The 26,066-nt window shown below is 33.5% G+C and overlaps 1 protein-coding gene across 1 annotated transcript in view; it reads right to left on the bottom strand.

Annotated features, from left to right (window-relative positions):
- Positions 1-712: 712 nt before the first annotated feature.
- Positions 713-26,066, bottom strand: part of LOC142336208 (phosphatidylinositol-3,5-bisphosphate 3-phosphatase MTMR6-like) — a 192,785-nt gene continuing 167,431 nt past the window's right edge. The window contains exons 16-17 of the mRNA XM_075384868.1: positions 7,527-7,753; positions 713-1,256 (exon numbers count right to left, since the gene is read on the bottom strand). Of these exons, the coding sequence (XP_075240983.1) occupies positions 963-1,256; positions 7,527-7,753 (521 nt within the window). The 3' untranslated portion in view covers positions 713-962. The remainder of the gene's footprint in view (positions 1,257-7,526; positions 7,754-26,066) is intronic.

Here is a 26,066-nt window from a genome sequence, read left to right as displayed (position 1 = left end):
CATCTCACTCAACCAAAATGACTTCGAATGATCCCCATCTTCCCGCATATACATACTACTTGCACGTAGAATTTGATTTTTGAAAAGCGTTATTATTATTATAGGCTGCTATAAAAATTGAAAATTAAAAAAAAAGAAAAATAGAACCATTCTGGGCGCAAAAATCACAAAATTTTCACTTTGAATTTTGACCATCCGAGCAAGCCCAAGCTCAACACAAACATCCTGAACACATCTTCAAAAAAGACAACCAATACACTCCAATTCCTGGATTGTAAAAAGACCACACCAATACAATTCAAATTCTTTGAATTGTAAAAAGACAGCACACCAGTAAAATCCAAATACTTTGGATTAAAAAAAGACAACCAATAGAATCCAATTCTTGAATTGCAAAAAACCAGAAGAAGGTCAATAATAGACCCAGCTTTCGCTGTGCGGGTATTAATAGGATGCTCTTATATATTCTCTGTTCGGCAGATTAATTGAAAGGCATACCTATTCTCACCATCAAAAACATAGCCGGCATATTGCCCGAAAATAGCCGCGATAGACGCTTGTGGCCTACCATGAATTGAAACAACTAAAGAAATAAGATTGACAGATTGACCACCAGCTTTTCAATAGACCAATAGACTTTTTGGTTAGATTCGGACGGTCGAAGCAGTAGAAGTCATTCAAAAAGTCAATTCCAAGAAGTCAGGGTAAGACGAACCAAAAATCTGTTAAACGATTTAAAAAAATAGGAGCGCAACAATAGCCGCCTGGAATTGCTGACGCGGCTATTAACATTGAAAGGATCGTACACGGAACTAGCATTTAAATTCTATGACTTAATTAAAATATATATTAACACTAACCCTAATCCTTATATGTTAACCCAAATCCGTGTATTGTCCTTGCATGTTCTCGTAGGCTGAGAAAGCAGATCATATCAATCAATCAATCAATCAATCAATCAATCAATCAACTGGGAATTGACCGAGATTCTGGGAGCTTCCCAGAGATGCATTTAGAAGAGACGTGGAGTCGCTTTTATTGGCCAAATTAGAAGAAGAAGAGGAAGACCTCACATGATGATTGATGCTAATAGAGGCACTCTCAGATCTCAGTAGTCTGTTTGGTGGCTCAGCTGCCTCGTGACAAATGTTGCAAATTGGCGCCTTCCGTTGAGAATACAGAACTGCGTCTACTTTTCTGTACTCGATGCACGAAATTTGACCACAGAATATCCTGCCGCACGATATACAATGCACCTGCAAATCAAATCAGATAAGTACTTCTGTAGAATTCACAAAACAAATACTCCATTCCGACTAATTCCACCATCCCACATTGCAATAGTAAAATAAAATCTTCTATGAAGCAAAGAATCGCATAAAAAAGCCCAACAAGACGCAACCAGAGTAAGAGTCGTCACATATCTTTGAGAGCAATTAATATGCAATGAACTGATGCTAGGTAAATAATTCCTCAAATGAATTGAAAAATTGGAGTAACGATCAGTAGTGGCTACATATGGAAAAGTTCCCTATTACGTTGAAAAACTAACGGCTAGCGAGAAAACTAGGAAGCATAAGAAGTGAGGAAACTTAAACAATTAATATTTGAGGACAGTTTGCTCTCAAATACCGAGCGAGAGGGGAAATCAACCCCCTCGAGTGGGCTTGAATTGATGAAATTGGGGTTTACAAAGAGACAACTAAAATTGAGCAACATACCCGGCAGATTGCCGGAATATAGCCGCCGTTGATTCCAGTAAGCATGATTGGGATTGAAAGAACAGATATTGAAAAACAATTTTTGTACAAAATCATTTTTTAAGTCCGATTTATTTTGATGTTATTTCGTAGTTGAACATTCTTCTGTTTCTTAGAGAGAGGCTACAGGGGCTACTATCAATTCCAATAAGCATTAGAGAGGTAACTAATACTTCAAGGAACGACGTTCAAATAGCGGGCATCTAAAATTGGGCTTTATGGGTTTATCCCATTTCGATTTCTGACTTCAACTTTTTGTACTGACTCTGTTCATTTTGAAATGTTTTGCTGGGCAACTGATGTTCAAAATCGCTTTTAGCAGAATGAGAGAAGAGAAAAACTAGCCTAGAGAAGTCAAAAAAGATTTCACGCAAAATGTTGAAAAAGAGGCAAAATGAGGTTAAGCGAAACATTTTTTTGTTCGACGAAGAAAAAAATGGGAGCGCTATAATAGCCGGCTGAGAAGATGAGGGCAGCTATTAATTAAAACGAAAAAACTTTTGAAATAGCCGCAGCACGTGATAAAAAATTTTGTTCTAATAGCTGAACATTTTTCACAACTACTTTTCTCGCCTTTAAAAGATACAATGGTTTTCAACGATAGGATCAGAAAACCAGTCTCTCTTCTCTGCTTTTAGATTAGTTCAGCCGTTTGACCTCAACACTCCACATGCGTGATCGACTTTTATCTTACTTTAAATAGCTCCAAAAATTTTTTCACCCAAAATTAAACACATATTTTTATTTGGCAATTATGGCTAAAATATTACACAGCTATGCTTCTGTTGAAAAAAATGGGGAAAAGATTACAGAGATTCGCTAAGCTCAAATACTTTGCAAAAAAGTTTTCAAAAACATAAATTTATACATTAAAATTATATTAAACTTGTTATTTAGAAACAAGTTTACCTTGAACTTCAAAGACTAGACGTCAAAAATCAAATCAGTTATTAATAACACGAAGTTAAACCACTGGCTGCACACTATGTGTACAATTTGATAAAAACAAAAAAAGTCACGTTCAAAAGAGTTGTTCAATGCATGAAATGCCAATCCAACGTTATGATATACTCTGATTTTTCGGGAAAAAGTCCGCTCGAAAATCCAAACAGGAAGAAATTAATGAAAATCCAAAATTTAAAAATAAAATTAAGAAATATGAGCCCATTTTACACTTAAAAATATTATTAGATTCTTTAAAACTTTGTGGTATCAATTTCAGAAAGTTATATATTTAATACAGCATTGATCAAAAACAGTTTCTACAAAAAACCAAATTACAAGTTTTAAAAAATGAGCCAGCTGGACAAAAAAATCGGCCAAAAGCGGTTATCTATATGCGGCGTTCTCTCAAGAACATTTTTCAAAGTCAAAGAGTCAATCACTGAACGCAGCGCATGATCAAAAAACTTGACTCACTTGACAAAAATCTGTTCACCATGATAGCTTTTCTCACTTTCGCTTTTAGTTCAAAATGGCGCGTGAACAAAACTTCTTCCGGTAAAAAAAAGACCAAGAAAACCAATACTCCTCTTCGAGTCGTAAAACATACCCGGCAGATTGCCGGAAAATAGCCGCCGTTGATTCCAATAAGCATGATTGGGATTGAAATAACAGAACATACTTCTGTTTCTTAGAGAGAGGCTACAGGGGCTACTATCAATAACAATAAGCATTAGAGATGGTAAATAAGACTTATAGGAACAATGTTCAAATAGCGGGCATCTAAAATTGGGCTTGTCCCGTTTCTATTTCTGACATCCATTTTTGTACTAACTCTGTTCATTTTGAATTGCTTTGCTGAGCAACTGATGTTCAAAATCACTTTTAGCAGAATGAGAGAAGAGAGAAACTAGCCTAGAGAAGTCAAAAAGATTTCACGCAAAATGTTAAAAAGGCGGCAAAATGAGGTAAAGCGAAACATTTTTTTATTCGACGAAGTAAAAAAAAAATAGGAGCGCTATAATAGCCGGCTGAGAAGATGAGGGCGGCTATTAAAAATGAAAGTGGAAAACCCCGGCCTAAAGAAGAAAAATAATTATCTCACAAAATTGTCCAATAGAATGATTTAGAAGATGGCGCGTGAACAAAACTTCTTCCGGTAAAAAAAAGACCAAGAAAACCAATACTCCTCTTCGAGTCGTAAAACATACCCGGCAGATTGCCGGAAAATAGCCGCCGTTGATTCCAATAAGCATGATTGGGATTGAAATAACAGAACATACTTCTGTTTCTTAGAGAGAGGCTACAGGGGCTACTATCAATAACAATAAGCATTAGAGATGGTAAATAAGACTTATAGGAACAATGTTCAAATAGCGGGCATCTAAAATTGGGCTTGTCCCGTTTCTATTTCTGACATCCATTTTTGTACTAACTCTGTTCATTTTGAATTGCTTTGCTGAGCAACTGATGTTCAAAATCACTTTTAGCAGAATGAGAGAAGAGAGAAACTAGCCTAGAGAAGTCAAAAAGATTTCACGCAAAATGTTAAAAAGGCGGCAAAATGAGGTAAAGCGAAACATTTTTTTATTCGACGAAGTAAAAAAAAAATAGGAGCGCTATAATAGCCGGCTGAGAAGATGAGGGCGGCTATTAAAAATGAAAGTGGAAAACCCCGGCCTAAAGAAGAAAAATAATTATCTCACAAAATTGTCCAATAGAATGATTTAGAAGAAATTGTGTGTCATGGAACAAAATAACGAATTTCAAAAACTATTTCACTGCTGACAGTAATTTAGCAGTACATTTGATTGTTACTTTGCAAAAAATGCAATATTAAACATAGCAGGCCGATTGCTAGAAAATAGCGGCAATAGCTCCGTATAACTGTCTCAAAACACCAATGAAAAAACCAAGACGACCATTAAACATACCCAGCCGATTCCTGGAAAAAAAACGCCATTGATACCAATAAAACCGATTGGGATTGAAGGATCAGAAAACAATGGTAAAAATTGATCGTTCTACCAAAACCTTTTTAAAGTGCAAACTATTTTGATTAGATTTTGTAGTTATGCATACTTCTGCTTCGTAATGAGAAGATGTAGGGGCTAATACCAAGAACAAAAACCATTACAGATGTTAACTAAGACTTATAAGAGCAAAGTACAAATCGTTGAAAACGGGCTTTAAGGGTTTAACAGGTGTCAATTCTGATTCGATACCTTAGAGCAACTCCAACAAGAAATTCGGAAAATCACGAAAAACAAAACAAAAATGCAATATTTTGGGGTCAAAAACTCCTAAAAATGATCTTTAAACCTTAAACTACGGCCTTCCCAGTAGCTTCACCACACTAAGCACTTGAAGGACTATTAAACGCGGCTAAGGGCCTCTAATGAAACTTAATGCCCGCTGGGCGCTACTTGTTTATCCCGTTTCTATGGATAAATAGTCAAATGAGTCAGACGAAAAATTGGTCAAGCGAAAAATCGCATAAAAAAGACCAACAGGACTAATATAATTGCTTTAAATTTCGTTTGAGAGCAATTAAGCATAGCCGGCAGTGTGACCCGCCTGACTCACATCAGGATTGAAACAAAAGCAAGAAGCATTCTAATATGGCATATAATTTCACTGAGATTCTAAAGTAATACTTATTTCAAAATCTTGCGATTAATATTTATGCCAACTGGTCTAATGATCAGTGATAACCCAATGAACTATGACTAAAGGACTGGGCGTTACCAGTGTGTCCCATTTCTTTCAATTTTGCTCTTCTGACATTGACCGTACTCACTACATTCCGAAAATTGAATAACAAAAAAATTAGAACAAAAAAGTTTGTCGAGGCAATTCAGGAGTTGCACGGGAAAGGTGACTTACGGAAAACAAAACGCGTGATCGAAAAGTAAAACGAATTTAAAAAACGTTGCAATACAAGGACTAAATCACAATCAAAGAATTAAATTAACCAACAACCTGAACATCAACATCTGTCCATCATAATCAACGCATGACAATCGCCAGAGCACATGCTCCTATATGCTTAAGAAACAAAAATCTTGAAAACAATAAAACGATTTTTCTGCAAACTAGAGACTACTAATAGAAAGAACGCTTTATTTAGATGGCGACTATACACGTCTTTAGAATGAGTACACAAAAGAACAAATTTATGAAGATCAATAACAGACAAAGCAAAAATTGAGAAATTTGGCAAAATTTTTGGCGTCAAGTAAAACACAAAATTACATACTGAAAAAAATATTCATGGCAAGAATCTCAAAACTGCTTGCTCAAAGCTGACGCCGCTAAAATTAGAACAATTACGCCACACTAGAAAGTCAATGACAACCGTTAATTTTCAGACTAAGAGAAAACCACGAGAAAAGCAACAAAAAGAAGTCAAGATTCAAAATTCAACAATTATCAAAATAATCACAATTGCAACATAATGATTCAAAATTACTAATTAGATTCAGTTATGCCTCATTAAAGTGTCATGACACTTTTCATTAATGACACCAGGTTATTGAGCAACCTAAATGAACAGGACTTTAAATGGGACGGACTTTAAAAAAGTTGAATACTTTTTAAAACAATTTTTGTCAACACACCGAAAGCGTTAGCTATGAGCTAATAATTTAATTCGGTTTATTTAAACCAATTTAGCAACCGATGAGACCTGTCATTAAACTGCTGTCATTAGATTGCGTGATAAGACGAAGAGCTAAGGAAAATTGCAAAACTTTACAAAACTACAAGACTAAAGAATCGCTGATGCTTTTGAAACCACACCGAAAAAGTCCATTATAACACTAATTATGAACTCAATTTGAACTCAAGCCATCACTGAAATTTGTTTACGCCTCATTGGCAAACGATGAGAAATATCGAGACATAAAGATAACACAAGAACTGGGCAAGAGTAATAAATCTGAAATTTTTTCAAAAACAATGTGACAAATTAGTTGAAACCTTAAGATATCAAATAAAACAGTTGTTTCTACTGAGACTCATGAGTGGGCCCCATAAACTCAGTCATAACTGAGACTAGGAAACGCCAACAAAAAGGAACTAAGTATTAGTCATATGAAGCATTAACTGCCCTTGATGACTTAAAAATATACAACTACGCATTATTAGAACACATGTATGACTTTCCAAAACCATTAGTGAAAAATCAGTAGAAAACACAGCAAAAATAGACGTCAAATTGCTGCACGTGAAAACAATTCGTTTTCAAAAACCGAAAAATTTTTCAAACACTAATTTCTCAGTCCACTTTAAAAGTAGCTTGAAAAAATCGAGCTAAAAACTCACTCCCTTTTTCGCAAAAAGTCAGAGAAAATTAGTTCTTCGACCGAGCACTTCGACGCACTTTCGCAGGTAGGCTGAAACGCGGTTTGAACACATGGTAATTTCGGTTAAAAAAACCACAAGAAAACCAATACTCACCTTGGAAATTGTAAGATCACCATAACTCCTCTTCGAGTCGTAAAAACCAAGAGATGAACAATGATAGCTCCGCTCACCTATCTCTATCGCAGCTATTAATAATACCTGATCAAAATTTCGTAATTAATCCTTTTTGGTTTATTTATCTTGCTAAGTGTCGCGATCTTAAGAAATTGTGAAATTAAAATTCTGAATGATCTACGGAAGTCTATCAATGTTTGTTTAATTTATGAAACGTTGAATATATAATTTTTTGTATTCAAGAATTTATGGATCAGAGGAGTCTGAACATTTTGTGCAAACGCACATTACCATGCCTCCATGTTAAGTGTCGAGTCAACGACCTTCATTAGACAAACTCACTTTTGAGCATAAAGGATCCATCAAATTTCTGCAAAGTGGACAAAACTTAACGTCTGCAAAGTCGTCCCAAGACATCGAGCAGCCAAGGGACTTGGAATCATCATGTCCAGGGAGTCCGAGAGCAGTGGATGATGCCATGAAAGACTCAATCTCTTCGGTGTCTACGATTTCAAAGCCTCTCTCGTCCGCATCCACTGCGTCAGCATCATAAAGAGTAAAGCTCGGGTCTAAATGTCAAGCAATTTTCCCAAAAAAGTCAACAGTGAGCAACCTCCATTTGGGCGAGTGCTCTCAAAAACGTAGCGACAGATTGCCGGAAAATAGCCCCCGTTGACTTCAATGACCACCTTTGGGATTGAAACTGTTCAAAAAAATAAGAGAAAAATTGACGACAGTCTACAATTTTTTCGAAGTGTTCAAAACTGTTCTAATTTCTTCTACATTTTCATTAGATTAGATAAATTTGGCGAATTCTCCCTTAAAATAGGAGAAAAATAGGCTTATCACTAATGCCAGCTGCCAGTACTCTCTAAGGAACTTTCATAACCTAATGCACGAGAAACGTTGACCAAAAAATCGAAAGCACCGTAAAAATCAATGTCAAAATGTCGCATGTGAACAAAAAACAACAACAAGAGAGCGAATTTTTGTTCAAACACCATTTTCTCACTGTACTTTAAAACGAGAGCAAAATTCATTTGACTTCAAAAATCATTCAAACGTGTGAACGGATAAAAAAGACCGCGCCCCAATACAATTCAAGATCTTTGAACTGCAAAAAAGCCGAGCGCCTAAATAATAGCCGTTGAGAGGCTGGCGGCGGCTATTAATAAATAGACAGCTCACGAAAGCCAAATTTTTTCTATGTGTCAAAATTCTCCGGGATAGACGCTTGTGGCCTTTCATGGAATTGAAGCAACTAAAGAAATAAGATAGACAGATTGACCACCAGTCCTTTAGAAGACCACTAGACCTTTTGGGTTAGATTCGGACTGTCATTTTTACGAGACAGATAGGCTCTATAAGGAAAAAGCCGTAATAGTGCTTTTTCAAAATTAATATTTGAAATCACAAACTCAGGACTCTAATACTCAACAAGAATTAGGGCATATACGTTTGGCACTACTTAATGCACACTGTTGATCTTCAACTAGTAAAGGTTCAAACAACTTATAGTTCATTAAGTGAGCTCAGAAATCATTTTTTTAAGTGAGGTAAGTCACGCAATTGACCTAAAAAGTACAACAAATGACGTCACACACACAAATTTCAACTGCAAAGCAGAAGTCATTGAAATTGAAAAAGTCAATGGTGGCAAGAATCATCGATGGAGACGACAAATTAAAATAGCAGGACAAAACCTGAAAAAAATTGTATTAATCTCCGACCTGAAAATCATTTACTCCACTTCAAATTCAAATGAGAGCTGTTAGTAATGAGACTAATCAATAAGACAACACAAGAACACCAAAAACAAGCATGACTAAAAATTCAACTCTTATTTTTAAACTCTTATTTTCAACTCTTAAGACAGGATAAACATAAAAAAACACCCAATATGAACTCAAACTGCTAACTATAATTCTTTATTGCTCATTAGCAACCTGTTATTAAATGTCGATGATTCCTGTCACTAAAATTAAATGAACAAGACAAATAACCAAAAATCGCAAAAAAATGGCTGAAACTTTTTGAAAACACTTAGTATAAAAGTCAAAGACCGCAACAGCTACTGAAGGATACAATTACATCAATTAATAGAGTCCTCAGTGACCACCGTTGAGACCAGTCATCAATGATAATAAGTGATAAGACAGCAATAAGAAACAAATACTAGCAAAACTAAAAAAAAAATCACTAAGATTTAAAAAAAACGAAGCGTATAAGTCACAAAAAGCAATAGCCGTGAACTGAAATGACTTGCTTTGATTAAAGCCTTTGTTAGCAACCAATGAGACCTGTCAATAATGAGATTAGGAGTTAAGACGACAACGTTGAAAAGAAAAACAAAAAATTCGATAATTATTATTGAAAACAATTAGTGTCAAAGTCATAGAAAGCACTAGCTTTGATCAAAAAGGGTTGAATCGATAAACTTAACCTCTATTAGCAGCATCAGAGACCTCTCCCAATGAGAATAAATAATAAGACAAAAAGTACAATAATACCTCCAGAACTCAAAAATTCACACAAAAATTAGAGAAAAAGTAGTGTCAAAGCCATGAAAACCACTAGCTATTAACTCGAGCCAATAATTAGGTTCTTTTATGCCTCATTAGCACCCAATCAGATTCATCATTCATAATACTAAGTGATAAGACAACAGAATTTTTAAAAAATGGGTCGAATCTAAAATTCTCATATTTCATGACAAATAGTGGCAAAGTCATAGAAAGTGTTAGCTGCCCCTTAATGAACTCAAGCAAAGGCAATTAGGCACAATTAGAACACATATGTACCGTCGTAAAAGCACTGAAGGAGAGGAAACTCTAAAAACAGAAGTCAAATTGACGCACCTGAGAAAGCTGCCAAATTGCTGAAACACAAATTTCTCACTCCACTTTAAAGGTATTTTGAAAAAAGTCACGCCTCAAATCTACTCGACTTTTCGCTCCCTTTACTAATTCATTGTGGTCAAAAACACCACTCTAAATTGACTTTTCACTGACAAGAAAAAGCCGGAAAAAGCGTGAACAGATCTTGAAAAAAGACAGCGCACAAATACAATTCAAATTCTTTGAATTGTAAAAAACCACGATGTCCCCAATAATAGCCGCTATCGCTTCGCGACTACTAAAAAAATATGCCAAAAACAGCCTCTAAATTTTAAGACAATAAGCTAATACTAACTGTCCTTCTATGCATTTCTGGATAGAACTCTGGAAAATACAACTCTGGATTATAAGAGCTCATGTAAGAAAAAATCACGCTTCAAGACCCAACCTTATTCCTCTTTTCGCTCCATTCACAACTCCAATGTGACTAAAATTATCACTCTATTTTGTCTTCAATGACAACAAAAATTCGATTAAAGATCTTTGAGAAAAAGACTGCGCCCAAGAAGAAATTTGGATTTGCAAAAACCAGAAACATCGTAATATAAGAAAAGTACCTAATGGAGTCAATGTTGACTTCCAACAAAAGACTTGAAGACTTTATTGATTTAAATAAAATAAAGACTGAAATACTCAACCCTGACTGGTTGAAAAAGGGAAAATACCTTTCCTTAAAATTTTATCTCTTTTCCCTTTTTTCCTTTTCAGTTACCCCGTTAGTCGTTACTAGTCTCAGACCTGATATAATAATAAAGTATATTTCTCTCTCTACTCCGCTCTTGTTTAGTATTGAGATATACGTTAGACGTTAGCTTTGGGGCCCGTGCACTGTCTACTGAAGCTCAGATAGAAGAGTAACAGACTAGAGATCTAGAACTTTAGTTAGTCAGGTAAGCCTTAAGAGTATCCTATATTCTTGAGACAACCATAAGACAGTTCCAGAAGTAGCCTATAAAAGGGTGAGCTCAGAACACGTCTTATCTGGTGCGACCAGTTCCGAACTAAACCAAATAACAAGTTTCAAATCTCTATAACGCAACAAAATTAACAATACCATTTAGTAAACAATAAAAACAAAAGATGGATACCAACCATCAACCACAATCAATAACAAACCATTTCTTAACACCATTTACAATTGCTAGCGATTGCCGGCAAGAGAACCGCAAAATTAATTACAGAACAATAATAAATTTGAAGAATAACTTCTTCAAAGAAACAAAACATAAACAACAAATTAACATTCATAGAAATCACTTGGCACATTACCTACCAGTAATACTACTGGATAGAGACCAACTTAATAAACATTATACATTCACCTTAACAGATGAAAAAGGAAATAGAAAAACATTCTATAATTTCCAAAATGAAACAACACTCCCTAATATGTTCAAAACATTCTTAAAACGAAACGAAGATTCATAAGATAGAATAAAAGTAACAGCAATACCATCTACAACGTATGAAATACTAAGAAATACAATCGTACACCTAAACGATCAAAAGAAACCAATACAATCAGTAAACGACAAACTAAGAAATGACATTACAATTTATAACAATTGGTTAACAAAATTCATTGAACTAAAACCAGAACTAAAAACAGCAACATCAGACATAATAAAAATTATCTCAGAGTTCACATTCCTATTCTGGTTAGATAATTTCGAACACATTAATGACAAACGAATACAGTTTGGAGAAACATTCCACGAAGGAATCGAAAACTTGTGACGAACTCAAAAGCATTTGGAACAGTGAATACTATTCGCAACACTTTGAGAGCACACTAAAAGTATGTTCAGATAGCATCAACTACATAGAAGGATTAGAAAACTATATAAAAATTGGAGACCGAGGACAAGCAGGTTCTTCATCATTTAACTTGTCAAGAAGTCTAACATCAACATCAACACTAAAAGATGTTCAAATGAATACAAATTTACAATCAAAACAAAAATCAACAATAAAACCAGATAAACAGTTAACATCAAATTTATTTGGAAATCAATTGAATATAGAAGACGAAATAGATATATCTGATTCAGAAGACAGAGATGCAAGAATTTGAAACTTGCTACCACCATCAGTAAATCGAAAAAATAGACGAAAATATCAGAACCCAAGACAAAATAATTATAAAAGAAATGACACATATATTAGTTCATTGAATGATAATCGTGAACAACACGAACTATTCTGGGAACAACAAATGTACAATTATCAAGATCTCAAAGAGGAAATAACAGAAAAGTAACAAATCATACGAATAAATTTATAGATAATATAGAAAACAAATTTAGACAAAATAACGAGAACAGAGGAAAAAACAAGAAGAAGCACTCGAAATGGTATTCGACAAACTTGAAAGAAAATTAGATAACATTAATAGACAAAACAATCTAAGATCAGAAAACGGAAACTCAAACAATGACAGAAACTCAAATAATAATAACATAAAAAACACTAATATTCAAAACAAAAGACAACAAAAAAATCGTACAAGAAGATCAAATTCAATCGCAACAGATGAAAAAGAAACAACAATAAAAGAACCTCCTTTACCATTCTATAAAAAATCAACATCAATGAGTATACGCTAAGAACCACAAATAGAACAAAACATTAGTAGTGGTTCAGTACCAACAACAATACGACCATTTGACGGCAGAGATCCAGCATATACTGTTGAAGAAAATTTACACAGTATAGTTGCAGCAAGGATATTTAGTAGCAGCATAGAACCAGTAAACAAACCAGGACATCATCAATGGAAAGTAAAAAGAGCAGCTTTGATATTACATACACTACAAGGACCAGCTCAGAAGTGGTATTCAACTCTTCCAAGTGAAACCAAATTGGATTGGGAAACATTCTGTAAAGAATTCTCAGACATGTTCGATTCAGAGAAATCAAAACAACAAGCAAAAATAGTGTTACAAGAACTACAAAAACACAAATGAATCATTACGATCACTCGCACTGAGAATAGAAACACTTGTAAAAACAGCATATTCACTATATACAGAAGATTATAGAAACAGCGTAATGAATCAAACATTCATTAGATGTTTGGATAACGAATTAAAAACAGCAGCATTGAAAAAACATGCAAATCATAAACAAACGCCAAGAGAACCAGAAATGCCATTCAAAACATTAGCTGACAAAATAGATCAAATGGATTTAACAAGAACAATAACAAACAATCACAAAAGACTATATGAAGTCAATCAAACCACAACTAACAATAATGAAGATCTCAAACAGATGAATATAGCTTGTAACAACATAAACGATCTTAACCAAAATGATTTAGAACAATTTGAAGGAACAATCTGTAACGTTCTAAACGGAATTAATAACACATACGATAGAAAAAACTTTTAAGGAAGACCAAAGTTTGCACTCTTTTGCAGCTATTGCAGTTCATACGGTCACGCAAAAGGAAGATGCTTTAAAAGACCACGAAGAGAAAGCATAACACGACCAAAGAAAGATCATTTTATAGTCATATGAGAAATAATCAAAATCTACCAAACAGAAGAATTGACTCGAATAACATCAACGGACGACAATTACCATCAACATCACCAGTATACCACAATTCCAGAAGCAGAACACCATAGAGATCACAATCAAGAAACAATTCTAACAACTCATATAACAGAGACAGTCGAAGATATCAAGGATATCGCAACTCGAATAATAATTATAACAATAGAAGCGGAAGTTATATTACAAACAATTATAATAGAAGTAGAACTAACAGTTACAATAGAAACAATAATAATAATAGATACAACAATAGTAGATCAAACTCAAGATACACAAACCGCAGTCACTCAAGACAGCATTCACCGTACAACAGAAATAATAATAATTACAATAATAATAATAGACAAAGACATTATAGTAAAGACTCAAACAAAAGTGACAGATACAGACAACGATCAAGTAGTAGTAACAATAGACATTACTCTAATAATAATAATAGGGATGACAGAAGAAATTTAACGCAAAGAGAACAAAATGATAGATATCATTCAAAACATCGAAGAAGAGACGGAAATAAATACAACAATAACAGTAAAAACAGAATAAATAACATAGAAACAGAAAGACAAAACGATGACCCACCTGGAATTGACGATTACGAATACACATCCGAATCATCAATTGAAGACCAAGAAATATTAGATGAATTTTATAATGCTAACGAAGACACGTGCAACACAGTAATAAATACACTAGAAAGTAACCCCACCTGGATATTAGCAATGTACCAGTGTAACAAAATTGAACAAGACTTTACAAAGAAAAGACCAATACTGGAGATCGATTTTCTATTAGACTCTGGAGCAACTTTAAACCTTTTGAACCAAAATACTTGGAACGAAATAAAACATAACAACCCAGATATACGTCTCGAACAAGCTAACAAGACACTAACAGCAGCAAATAATACAACTATAGAAACATTCGGAACAGTAACACTAAATCTAACACCTGACAAGACATCAAACAGCTGAAATGAACCCCAACATAACTTTAGTATACATTTTTACGTAACAAAATGCAATCATAATATACTTGGAACTCCATTCTCCAAAGAATACATAGAAACAGTAAATGTAAATACGAACAAACTAACAATAAATACTAACACAATTATATATAACGACATCACTTTCTTCATGAACAGTACAAAGGGATATCCTTACTACTCTCGATTATACCCAATTTTTAACAGAGAACCACTATATTTGGAACGAGACCAGTATAAATGCATAACTTTTCCTATACCAATATTCAAACAGATGGAAAAATCAAATGAAAAAACAATTTACAAATCAATGTACTATTTTGAACCGATAAACAAATATCAAAATTTATCATTCACAGACATAAAAGATCTGTCAATAGAAAAAGAACACTTCATAGACATATTCTTAATAAATAAAAACCAACAAAGTGACAATTAATGTAGGTCTAATTGGTTTTATGTATCAAAACATTACATTCAAACAATATAAAGAAGAAATGTATCAAACGAATTCGATAGACTTTTTTTCAGCACTATATCACCTAACATATGAAAATGAAAACGACATTAACGAAATACTAAATATACAAGAAAACGAAACAATTGAACAAGTAGAAACATTTGAAAGAAAACCTAATTTTAAACGCAAATTTGATATTAACAAATACAGAGCATCAGAAAAGGAATTCATTCAAATGTTTGATTTCCAACATTCACATTTAACACAAGAGGAATTCGAAAAAATAGTAACAATCATACTAGAATACAAACAAGTTTACCCAACAACAAAATTCGACGTTGGAAAAACAAAAGTAAAATTGAATCTACGAATGGAAAAAGATGCAATTTTCAAAAAACAGAGAATAAGAAAAGTACCAATACACCTCAGAGAAAGAAACCAAAAATTACTAGATGTATTGAAGAAATACGACATAATTGCACCTGTTAATAAAGAACAATTATCTACAGGAAACACATTCACAAACCCAGTAATTATTCTGCGAAAAGGAGAATCATTAAAAATAGTATTAGACGCACGATACTTGAATAGTATGATTGATGAATCTAAATGCAACTGGCCAATTGAACCAGTTGATGTAGCTCTAACACGGATAAACGGAACAGTATTTACAACAGCTCATCTCAACAGTGCATATAACCAAATCCCATTAGACGAACAATCAATGAGATACACACATTTTACTATTGGAAACGAACAATACTGTTTCAAACGACTATTTTACGGAATATCCATTGGACCCGCAGCGTTTGCATCGATATTAACACACTTCCTCTATCCCTTAATCAGGAAAGGAACGGTAATCACATATGTCGACGACATTTTCATTCAAACAAATTCATAACAACAAATGTATGAAACATTAATAGAATATCATAAAATATTATTGAAAGAAAACCTCAAAGCAGCAGCTGATAAAACATACTTCATGTTGAAAAAAAGTAAAATCATTGACTTCACGAATTGATGGTTTCCAAAAACTGGAACCACCAACAAGCATGAAAGCATTACAAAGATACCTCGGAACAATAAATTTCCTTGCGAAATACATCTATGGTATGCAACCAATATTACAACCATTATATAACCTCTTACATAAAGAAAACGATTTCAAAAGGACGAAAGAAAATCAAAAAAATTTTGAACAAATGAAAAGAACAATAACACACAAAATTAGAACTAACAATGCCAGACACTACAAAACCATTCTACATTATCACAGATGCATCAAACACAGGCATCGGAGCAGCACTATTACCACAACATCCAACTGAAAGAAAAATGAAATTAGTATCAGCAAATTCCAGACTATTTACGCCTATCGAAATGCGACTGTCAACATTAATCAGAGAAAGCTCAGCGATAATTTTCGCTGTAACAGAGTATGAATTTTTACTAACAGGCCCAAACCACCCAATAGTATTATTCACAGATCATAAACCTATCATTTATCTATCCTCTCAAAAGAACAAACCAAATCATAGAGTTTATAGATTCCAATTCATACTGATGAAATTTCCAAATTTACACATAATTTGGACAGAAGGATAAAACCTCGCCCTACTCGCCCTACCTGATCTTCTAAGCAGAACAATAGACGAAGAACATTTTACGAAAACACGCGATATAACATTAGAAATAACAGAAAACATAAAATTCTTTTTCGCAAAAACACCATTTACGAACAACCTCGAATGCAAATACAGCATATGTAACAATACCAATGACGAAAATACAGAAAAAACACATTACCCAGAATTAGCTCACATACACAATAACTACTTCGAAATAAATATCGATAAAAATGAATATCATCCAATCTCATACGATAAGTACAACACAGAAACAAAAACAAATCTCATCCCAAAGTATAAATCCAAAACAAAAAATTGGCAATCGACGATTGCAGAAAAAGATGATCTCATTATTGAGAAAACTCAAAAAAGACCGTACACAACACATCATGATGATCAGTACCTCAGATTGATAAATAACATAAAAACACAACAAAAAACAAAATACGAAAATGCAAAAATATCAGACATTTTCTATGACGAAAAAACAAAAATAACCGAAAACTTAATCAAAGAAACACAAATCTTAAATCCTGTACTTCACAAAGTGAAGATGTGGAAACAACATAACAATAAACCACACTCAGTAACAATTGAGATACGTGGACAAAGGATTATTTGCATACTTTCGCAAATTCATATCTATTAAAATTGATGAAAACTCTGGAATCATAAAAATTGTAATCAAAATTCACAAAAAATCAATACAAGGAATCTGTCAACCACTAACACTATTACTATGCACCTTTTATAACAACCAATGCATCGACTTAGTAGGTCACACAGGCCTCGAAAAAACAAAACGAAATATAATGGACAAATACTACTTTCCAAATCTTACAACTTGGATAAAAATAATGATCGCCGATTGCATACAATGCCAAACAAACAAAGTGTTTGCTAATACAAAGACAAAAAGTAAACAAGAACAGCTTGCACCAACAAAAACATACTTTAACGAAATGATAATGATTGACACAAAAGGACCTATCCACCCAACATCTGAAGGAAACAACTTTGTCATAGTTGACGCATTCTCACATTACGTCACGATAATGTGTGCACCAAAAAATAATGCACATTATGCATTTACAGCACTATTTGAACATTGGTTCATGAAATTCGGACTACCCGAAGAAATTAAATCAGCTAACGGATCGGAATACATTAACACTGAGTTAACACATTTATGTAACTACTTTGAAATCAAATTTAAACCAAGTACAACATATGCACCCTGGACGAACGGTCTAGTAGAAGGAACAAACAGAATAATTGGACGATACATTAGAACACTACTAGACGAAAAGTATCATTGGTCACGGTAAGCAAAATTCTTCCCATATCCATACAATACACAATACCAAACACGACTAGGCATGTCGCCATATGAAGTCGTTTTCAACCAAAAACCGAGAAAACCAACGAAAATAAAACTCGGATCAACTACAGATGAAATGGGAAATTGTAATCCAACAGAGAAAAGTGCATGTAACACACAACCAGCACACACCTGGAAAAACAATTTAGCCATCCAAAAATTGCAAAATTACAAAAAGGAACATTTGCCAAATGGTTCCTTAATAAAGAAAAACATTATAACGACACATCAAACAATAACAAAAATTCTACAGAATAGAAAAAAACTAACAGATGAAATGAATCTCAGATTCAGAACAGCAAAACCACTTGAGAAGAATACTTTTGTATGAGTAACAAATCAACAACAAGTTGACGGAGTATCCAAAAAACTGTTACCCCTGAAAACAGGACCATATCTAATCATAGATAAACCTACAGAAACAACATACATATTGAAGAATAACAATAAAGAACAGATTACAATCCACAGAAATCACATTGTACCATATTATCCAAAAGAAAAACATATCAAATTAGAATTACAAAATTACCTACTCACAAATGAAATTCCAACATTAAAACAACCAAATGTAACAACTAAAACTAAACCAAGCAAAAAACAATCAGATAAAGAACATACACATCAATACAATCTTCGCAAGAGGAAAATAACACTCTTAAAGTAACAAACAAAAAAACAACAACCAAAAATAATAATAATAATAATAATAATAATAATAATAATAATAATAATAATAATAATAATAATAATAATAATAGTAATAATAATAATAATAATAGTAATAACATTATACTATCTCTAACTCATGTACGTTAACAGTATTCTATTATGTACTTTATTGCTACATCTCATACAAACATCTACGACTATTTACTATTAGGATCTAGCAAACCAAATATTGCTATAAATCTCCAACGAGATCAAAGTTAATCACATTGCAAGTATCGAACCCTACTACATATTATACTGTTAAACTCTATTCACTATTATACTATATTACAACAACCTCTATTGTATTACGTATCTAGTTGAATATTCTATTACGTATCCTATTACTTTGATAATGTTCAATTCATGTTCAGTATTTCTACTACTTTAAGCACATTCAGTATTTCTACTACTTTGAAAACATTCAGTATTCCTGCTGCAAACAAATAGCACACTCTCCTAACCCGAACCTTGTATGCATACCACCGAAACATTAAAAACACAAAATAAAAAGACATATATATTAACAAATAAAAACAACAATATTAAAATACAAATGAAAATAAAAATACGTCAAAACTAAAAAGTGTTAATATAATAACAAACACCTAACCACTCTACCTCTATAATCCATAACCAAATAATCCATATTTATTAACAATTATTCCAACCAATATTTAGTGTATGAACTAACCCAATCAGTGATACTGTAGAATCTACCTGCAATTTACCTTACCTAAATATTAACAGCTTCTAGTGAAATAAACGGTAACACCAATACAAAAATAAAGGAATTTAACTCTTTCAACAAAAGACATATTGAACTAACATCATTTTCAACAAACACTCTTGAACAACTTCCTTCGACAACATCTTCTTTTGCACCATCTTCATTCACCATCTTCACCATCTTCCCTTCCACCTATTCACAACTGTACACAACACTGTTAGAACTCTCCACTGCCACTGTCAGCCACTGTCAAAACTCAATCCCATGTACAAAATAAATAACAAAGAATCAAATAAAAAACAATCAAAATAACAAATAAAATATCCAAACAGGATATGCTAAAACAAATAGGTATTGATAGTAGCCCTTGAAGCAATCGCCAATGAATGGACAGGATGATTTCATATAAACAAATAACAAAAAACAATAAAAACAAAACACAAACGGTGTTTTGATGTTCACAGGCTTGGAAATGGAATAGACGTTTCGAGTTTGTTGACGTTAAACAATAAACAGAGAAATCAAATAACAAATCCAAATAACAACAAAATCAAAATAACAAATCAGTTCAATTAACAATATCCGCTATAACATGATAGAGGACTCGCGGAATTGAATAGACATTTTGTAGATGTCAATATTACGGAACATTGAAAGTAAAAATAATATAAAACATTTATAATACTAAAACATTTATAGTATTAACAACAAAAGGACAGGTAATAACAACGTAACAAATGACAAACAGATAAAAATAATAAGAACAAAAATTTATAAGGAACGCACACAACAGCAACAATACGGAAGCTAAGAATAACAAATTACATGTAAACATAAACGGTTACGAATATAGTAACTTCCTCTTTTCAATAACTTCCTCTTTCATGAACAGATAAATTAAACAGCACGTGTAACAATACGTGTAACAATCCAATACGTGTAACAATCCAGTAACGTGTTACAATCCAGTAACGTGTAACAACCCAGTAAACACCCAGCGTACTCTAACCAGGGTATTTCAGATAACTGAACAACGGCAATTAAAACGGATCAATACCTAAAGCACATGAAACTTAGTTCACATTGAATACTCATCGGTCGAACGACCTCTGGCTCTCAAAAATCGGTCAAACGACCTTCGGCCAAATAAACATTTCATAGTAACATTTTACCTGAATAGCACGTCATTATTCATCTACGTGAATAACACGTCATTACCCATCTACGTCATACAAACAAAACGGACGCTAACAAAACACCATCATTAGCAGGAAAAGATCTCATTGGTATCCTCATTAGGAAAAAATACAACGATTACCAAAAATAACAAGGACCTCATTAACAACGAACAAAGAAAATAAACAAATTACTATTTTCATTTGCAGATAAATGAGTTTACAAACAAATTACAGCGACTTACCGTTCCCTTGCAGACGCAATTAGTAACAAATGGAAAATGTCAAACCAATTAACATATTCAACGCCATGAACGAAATGGTGATTATCATGATAGATCTACAGAGATCATTTCGCAGTTGAAGAACACTTCATCTGCACACAACTTCAATTATACACACAACACGTTCGACATGAAGTCGATATCAAACAACTAATTAACAGTTGCAGTTTGCAACCAACCATCCATTTGACATTTGCACCACATAACTATTTGCACCACATATCAACTTGGTAACTCATTAACGATAAACACCAAAGGATTTGGTAATGACAATGGCGTCACCATTCACATCAACCACCTACATCAATTGCACCATTGATTCAAAACCTACTTGAAACTAAATGTTAACAAGTAACACAGGCACAATCAAGTAACTAATTACTATCTCTAACATACCATGACAAGTATACGTCACACTACCATCAAACATACCAATTATATACCAACATACCAATTACAAGGGAAAAACAATCATAACAACAAAGTTGAAGAAACTTCAGAGAGAATCTTATAAATCGGAAACTAAGAATCCAAAAGTCTAATTAGACCCAGAAAATTAGTTAAATTGGCAACTTCAAGAGCCAAGAAAGAAAACAGAAGATATGTAAATGCCAAGAATATTATAGAGACAACAAACAGTCGAGCAAAAAATCACAACTCCGATTTTGTCTCGTACAAAGCACAACCTCAGCTAAACTTGAAAAATCTGAAAATTTCAGCTAAGCTGATCAACAAAACAAAAATTGAAATATTCAGTGAGAAAAAATTTCTAACTTCTAAAACTTCTTTCTATTTCTGCATTCATAGTCTCAAATACATCGTAATCTGATTCCATTTCTAAAGCCTAAAAACAAACTGAATCCAAATTCTCAGCCTGACATCTTAATTTTCAAACTCTCTCAATTCAAACAAATCAGCTTGGGAAATCTTTGAATAACTAATTGAGAAACTAAAGGCACCGAAACTATTTCGGATTGTATAATCTGTTTTACCCACAAAAATTTCTTTACAAAACGATTCAACAGTACCAGGTACCCTAAATTATTTTAATTTCATTTCTGAACGATAATTCTCCAGTATAGTAACCATTGTAATGAACAACCACCTATGCTATCAGTCTCAGAGTTTATGATATCATTGAAAAGAAATCAACTTTGCATAAAGATAGTTGTTCAAATAGACGATTATATTGAACTTGAATATCCATCTAACTGTCATATACATTTCGACAACGACAGTATTAAACTAACAAACTGTGAAATCTCACCTAAAAACTGTCTTATAATAGAAGGAGAAACAGAAACTGGACAAGAAGTAAAACTTTTCTGGGGAGAAAAACATTTTGAAACACTAAAGAACACGGCACCGTGTACCGAAACAATTACAGAGTTCGAGAAACTGAAACAACAAATTAACACAGACAAGTGTGTCAATATAAACAAATTACACGTAGTTTTTCTAATGGTTTGCAAAAAAGACGCTGTAAAATTGTCAGACGACAAGTTGAAAAACTAAGTAAATAATGATACCTATCATCGTTATAGTTGTATATCAATAAAATAAAACACAGACAATTTTGGAAGTACAGTATTTTGATAGTGCGACACCGTTCAGTGTCAGTTACACAAGTAAATAACTGTCACTCTTCAGTGAAGCCTTACATCTAATTTCCGCCGGATACAGTTTCAACTATAATCTCCACCATTCATCTACAAACAAACACTACTAAATTAAGTAAAACAAATAGAAAACTACAGAAATAGTTTCAACAACTGATTTCCCTAACGCACTAATAGCAACGTATTTAATATTATCTAAAATAATATTTTTCTTAACTATCTTTCTCGTACCGTGTATAGTAGTTATTTCGACGTATCCTGCTATAGTAACAATATACGAAGTTATTAGAAACCGTAGAGTCATCTACGCTAGTCCACCAGTACAATAATAAAACCAATGCATGAATTGCATTCTGATATAATTCATATATGCAAATCTAATAAAGATATAATAGAACTGGAAATTTTTAAATTTATTAAAATTGCAGATAATTTATTTTTTCTTACGCATGTGTTTAATGTTAATAGAATACTTTATAAATCCATAAAAATTGATCCTATACCAGATGTAGAAGAATCAATATTTTATCAATTACATCTCAGACTTAAAAATAAGGAAATTTGGATATCAAATCTAGGAGCACAAACACAACAACCTGAACAAGAACTAACACCACTAATAATTCTCGCACCACCATTCATCCAAGTTCCACCACACGGACCTGGCTCAGGAGCTTAAAGTATAACCTGCAAAAATTGCGTCGTCTAACAATAATCAAAGTAACAATAATCATCAAGAAAGACCACATTATAACGAAGTTACAGATTTAACAAATATACCAACTTCAACAGAAATTGATGATAATCCCGGAAACGAAAATCCATATACCGTACGGCGAGACCGCCCGGAAAGAAGAGAACTCTTAAGAGCACGACATCGATCCTCGCTATCATTACCAACACAAGATTCAACACTCGTTTCATATGGTTCGACAGACATAGAATCTAACATAATCAGACCTATAGAAGTAGGAAACTCAGAACCACCAAGTAGAACAGGAACACCAACATTACACAACTTTAGTTTAAGCTCACCAAGTGATCACTCAGGTAATAGTACAATTCCAACACCCACACCATCTGAGTTGAGAGCAAACCCCTTCCTACCACCTACATTCCAACATAGGCAAGATTTCAATTTTGTTCAAGAACATTTTCGAGCACAGCCATTACATTCACCTAATAGTTCCCTTTGGTCAGCAACATCACTACAATCCGCAAGTAGTAATACAACACCACAAAGATCAAACCAAACACTCATCGAATACTTCTGTAAGCGTACCACAAGTTGAACTAACAAACTCCCTACAACCACCAAGAAACACAGCTTTATCCCCATCATCCTATATACCAGAAATAAGATTACCATCAAGCCATTCCGGTAGAACAAGATCAACACCAATACTTAACCCAAATCCACCTACTAAAAGTAGGACTAATGAACATACATATCTTTTCGCACTAGATCATAAAACTTGGAACCCACCTCCACCATTATACGGACCCACTAATCTCGGTGATACACTTACTAATTGGTCACGGAGTAGACTAACAAACACATTAAAGCTTACGCACCGACAACGTAACGCAGCACTTAACGTTTTAGCAACACCATCTCTCGAACTTAAATTTAACACAACAATTAAATACGACACTGTCTCTAATCACCCGTTCCACGCAACTACACCATCAATAGTAACAACCACACTTCCAGCACCTTTTATCTGCATCGATTTCATATACAAATTTGACAGATATACAAAGCAGACATTAGGATTTGCAACATTCTATAATCCACACACTGGTCTTTCATACACATGTCGATTCAACTAAAAGCTATAATCTTCATATTGTTATTAATAATAATATACATATATATGAAAGTAGAAACAAAAATACAATTACAACAAAGACTAAAAAAATGATGCTAGACAACGCATTAAAGACCGTATAAATGAAAAAATGGAAATACAAATCAAACATTTTCAAAATAAAAACAAAACAAATGAAAAAGATATAGGTAACTTCCACACAATTGATCAACAAAAATACAAGAACCTTCAACACCATGTTTTTAACAATAATACTAAAGTTAAAACTAATCCACAACATTTCCCTAACCCCAAAATAGAAGAACCCGATTACTTTAAAAACAGTTCAGACTACGAAGCAATGTGGGAAATAGCCATCGATAAATGGACACGAAATTGGAACTTCTACAGAGAACGATTAACAGATAGTATATTAGAGAAATTTGGCATGAACAATAAAAGACAAAGAAGACAAACAAAAAAAGACTTTGTAGAACTAACAGGACAGAATATTAACGGCTCTGCAACAGGACCACAAGACATTTTCATTGAACACTACGATTGTGACGCAGAAGAAATAACTAATGTTAAGTATAACGAATTAAACAAAGTCAGCACATGCAAATTCAAACCACTAGATTTAGATATGACAAAGACTGAGGTACAACTATTATCGAAAGCACAAGCAGTAGAAATAAAAGCATACGCTGTTGCAGGAACAATTAAAGAACGCGTAGAATGGTGTTCACAACACACAGATTATATCCGAGCTAACAGACCAAGTTACTATGTCTCAGATGCACAAAGAACAAAAACACTAGATGCAGATGAAGTTCGTAACGAACTCGCTAGAATCAACCTCCTCAAAAACAAGATACAAACCAACACGATATAATATTTCATTCAATTACATAGCTAACCCACCACTTCAGAAAAAGATCGAAGATATGCAAGGCAGAATACAATCCGACCTTGATACTCCTATGGTACCACCATACGGACGAATATTTTATGACTAAACAAACCCAATGTGGATACCAAACGCAATTAAGAATGCACAATCAAACTGCATGAAAGGACCAAGGAAACAAAACAGAAGAGACATACTAGACTGGACATTAGAAATACGAGAAGTATCACTAACACTAAATTTAGACACTGAAGAAATATCATATATGGGAACAAAATGACCATGCGACCTCCGCAACGGAGAATGTCTACTAACACGTTTCACAAAAGCAACAATAGTTTGGGAACCACAAACACATTGTCAATTATTTGAATTAATTAGATTTGACGCATTTATGGTAAAGTACCAAGATAGATATTGGATAGCAACAAACGCGGAATGGACAACAGTCCAACAACCCGATATAACACAAAAAACAAAGTTCAATAAAACAGATAATATCCCTACAAGATTCGAAGTATATCCAATCGTAGAACGTGAGTGCGGATCACCACAACCCATACACAAAACAGAATATGATGATATTTACATAATCTACGAATACGGATTCGATATGCATACAGGACAAAAAGTAACAAGAAAGATAAATTTGACGACGAAAAATTTATAAAAATCAAACCTAAACAAATAATATCAGAACAAACACGATATGAAGATGAAG

The sequence above is a fragment of the Convolutriloba macropyga genome, chromosome 3, assembly GCF_964194025.1.
Source record: "Convolutriloba macropyga chromosome 3, txConMacr16.3, whole genome shotgun sequence".
Taxonomy (NCBI): domain Eukaryota; kingdom Metazoa; phylum Xenacoelomorpha; order Acoela; family Convolutidae; genus Convolutriloba; species Convolutriloba macropyga.
The sequence above is the reverse complement of the archived record's forward strand: the minus strand, read 5'-3'. Positions and strand labels throughout refer to the sequence as shown.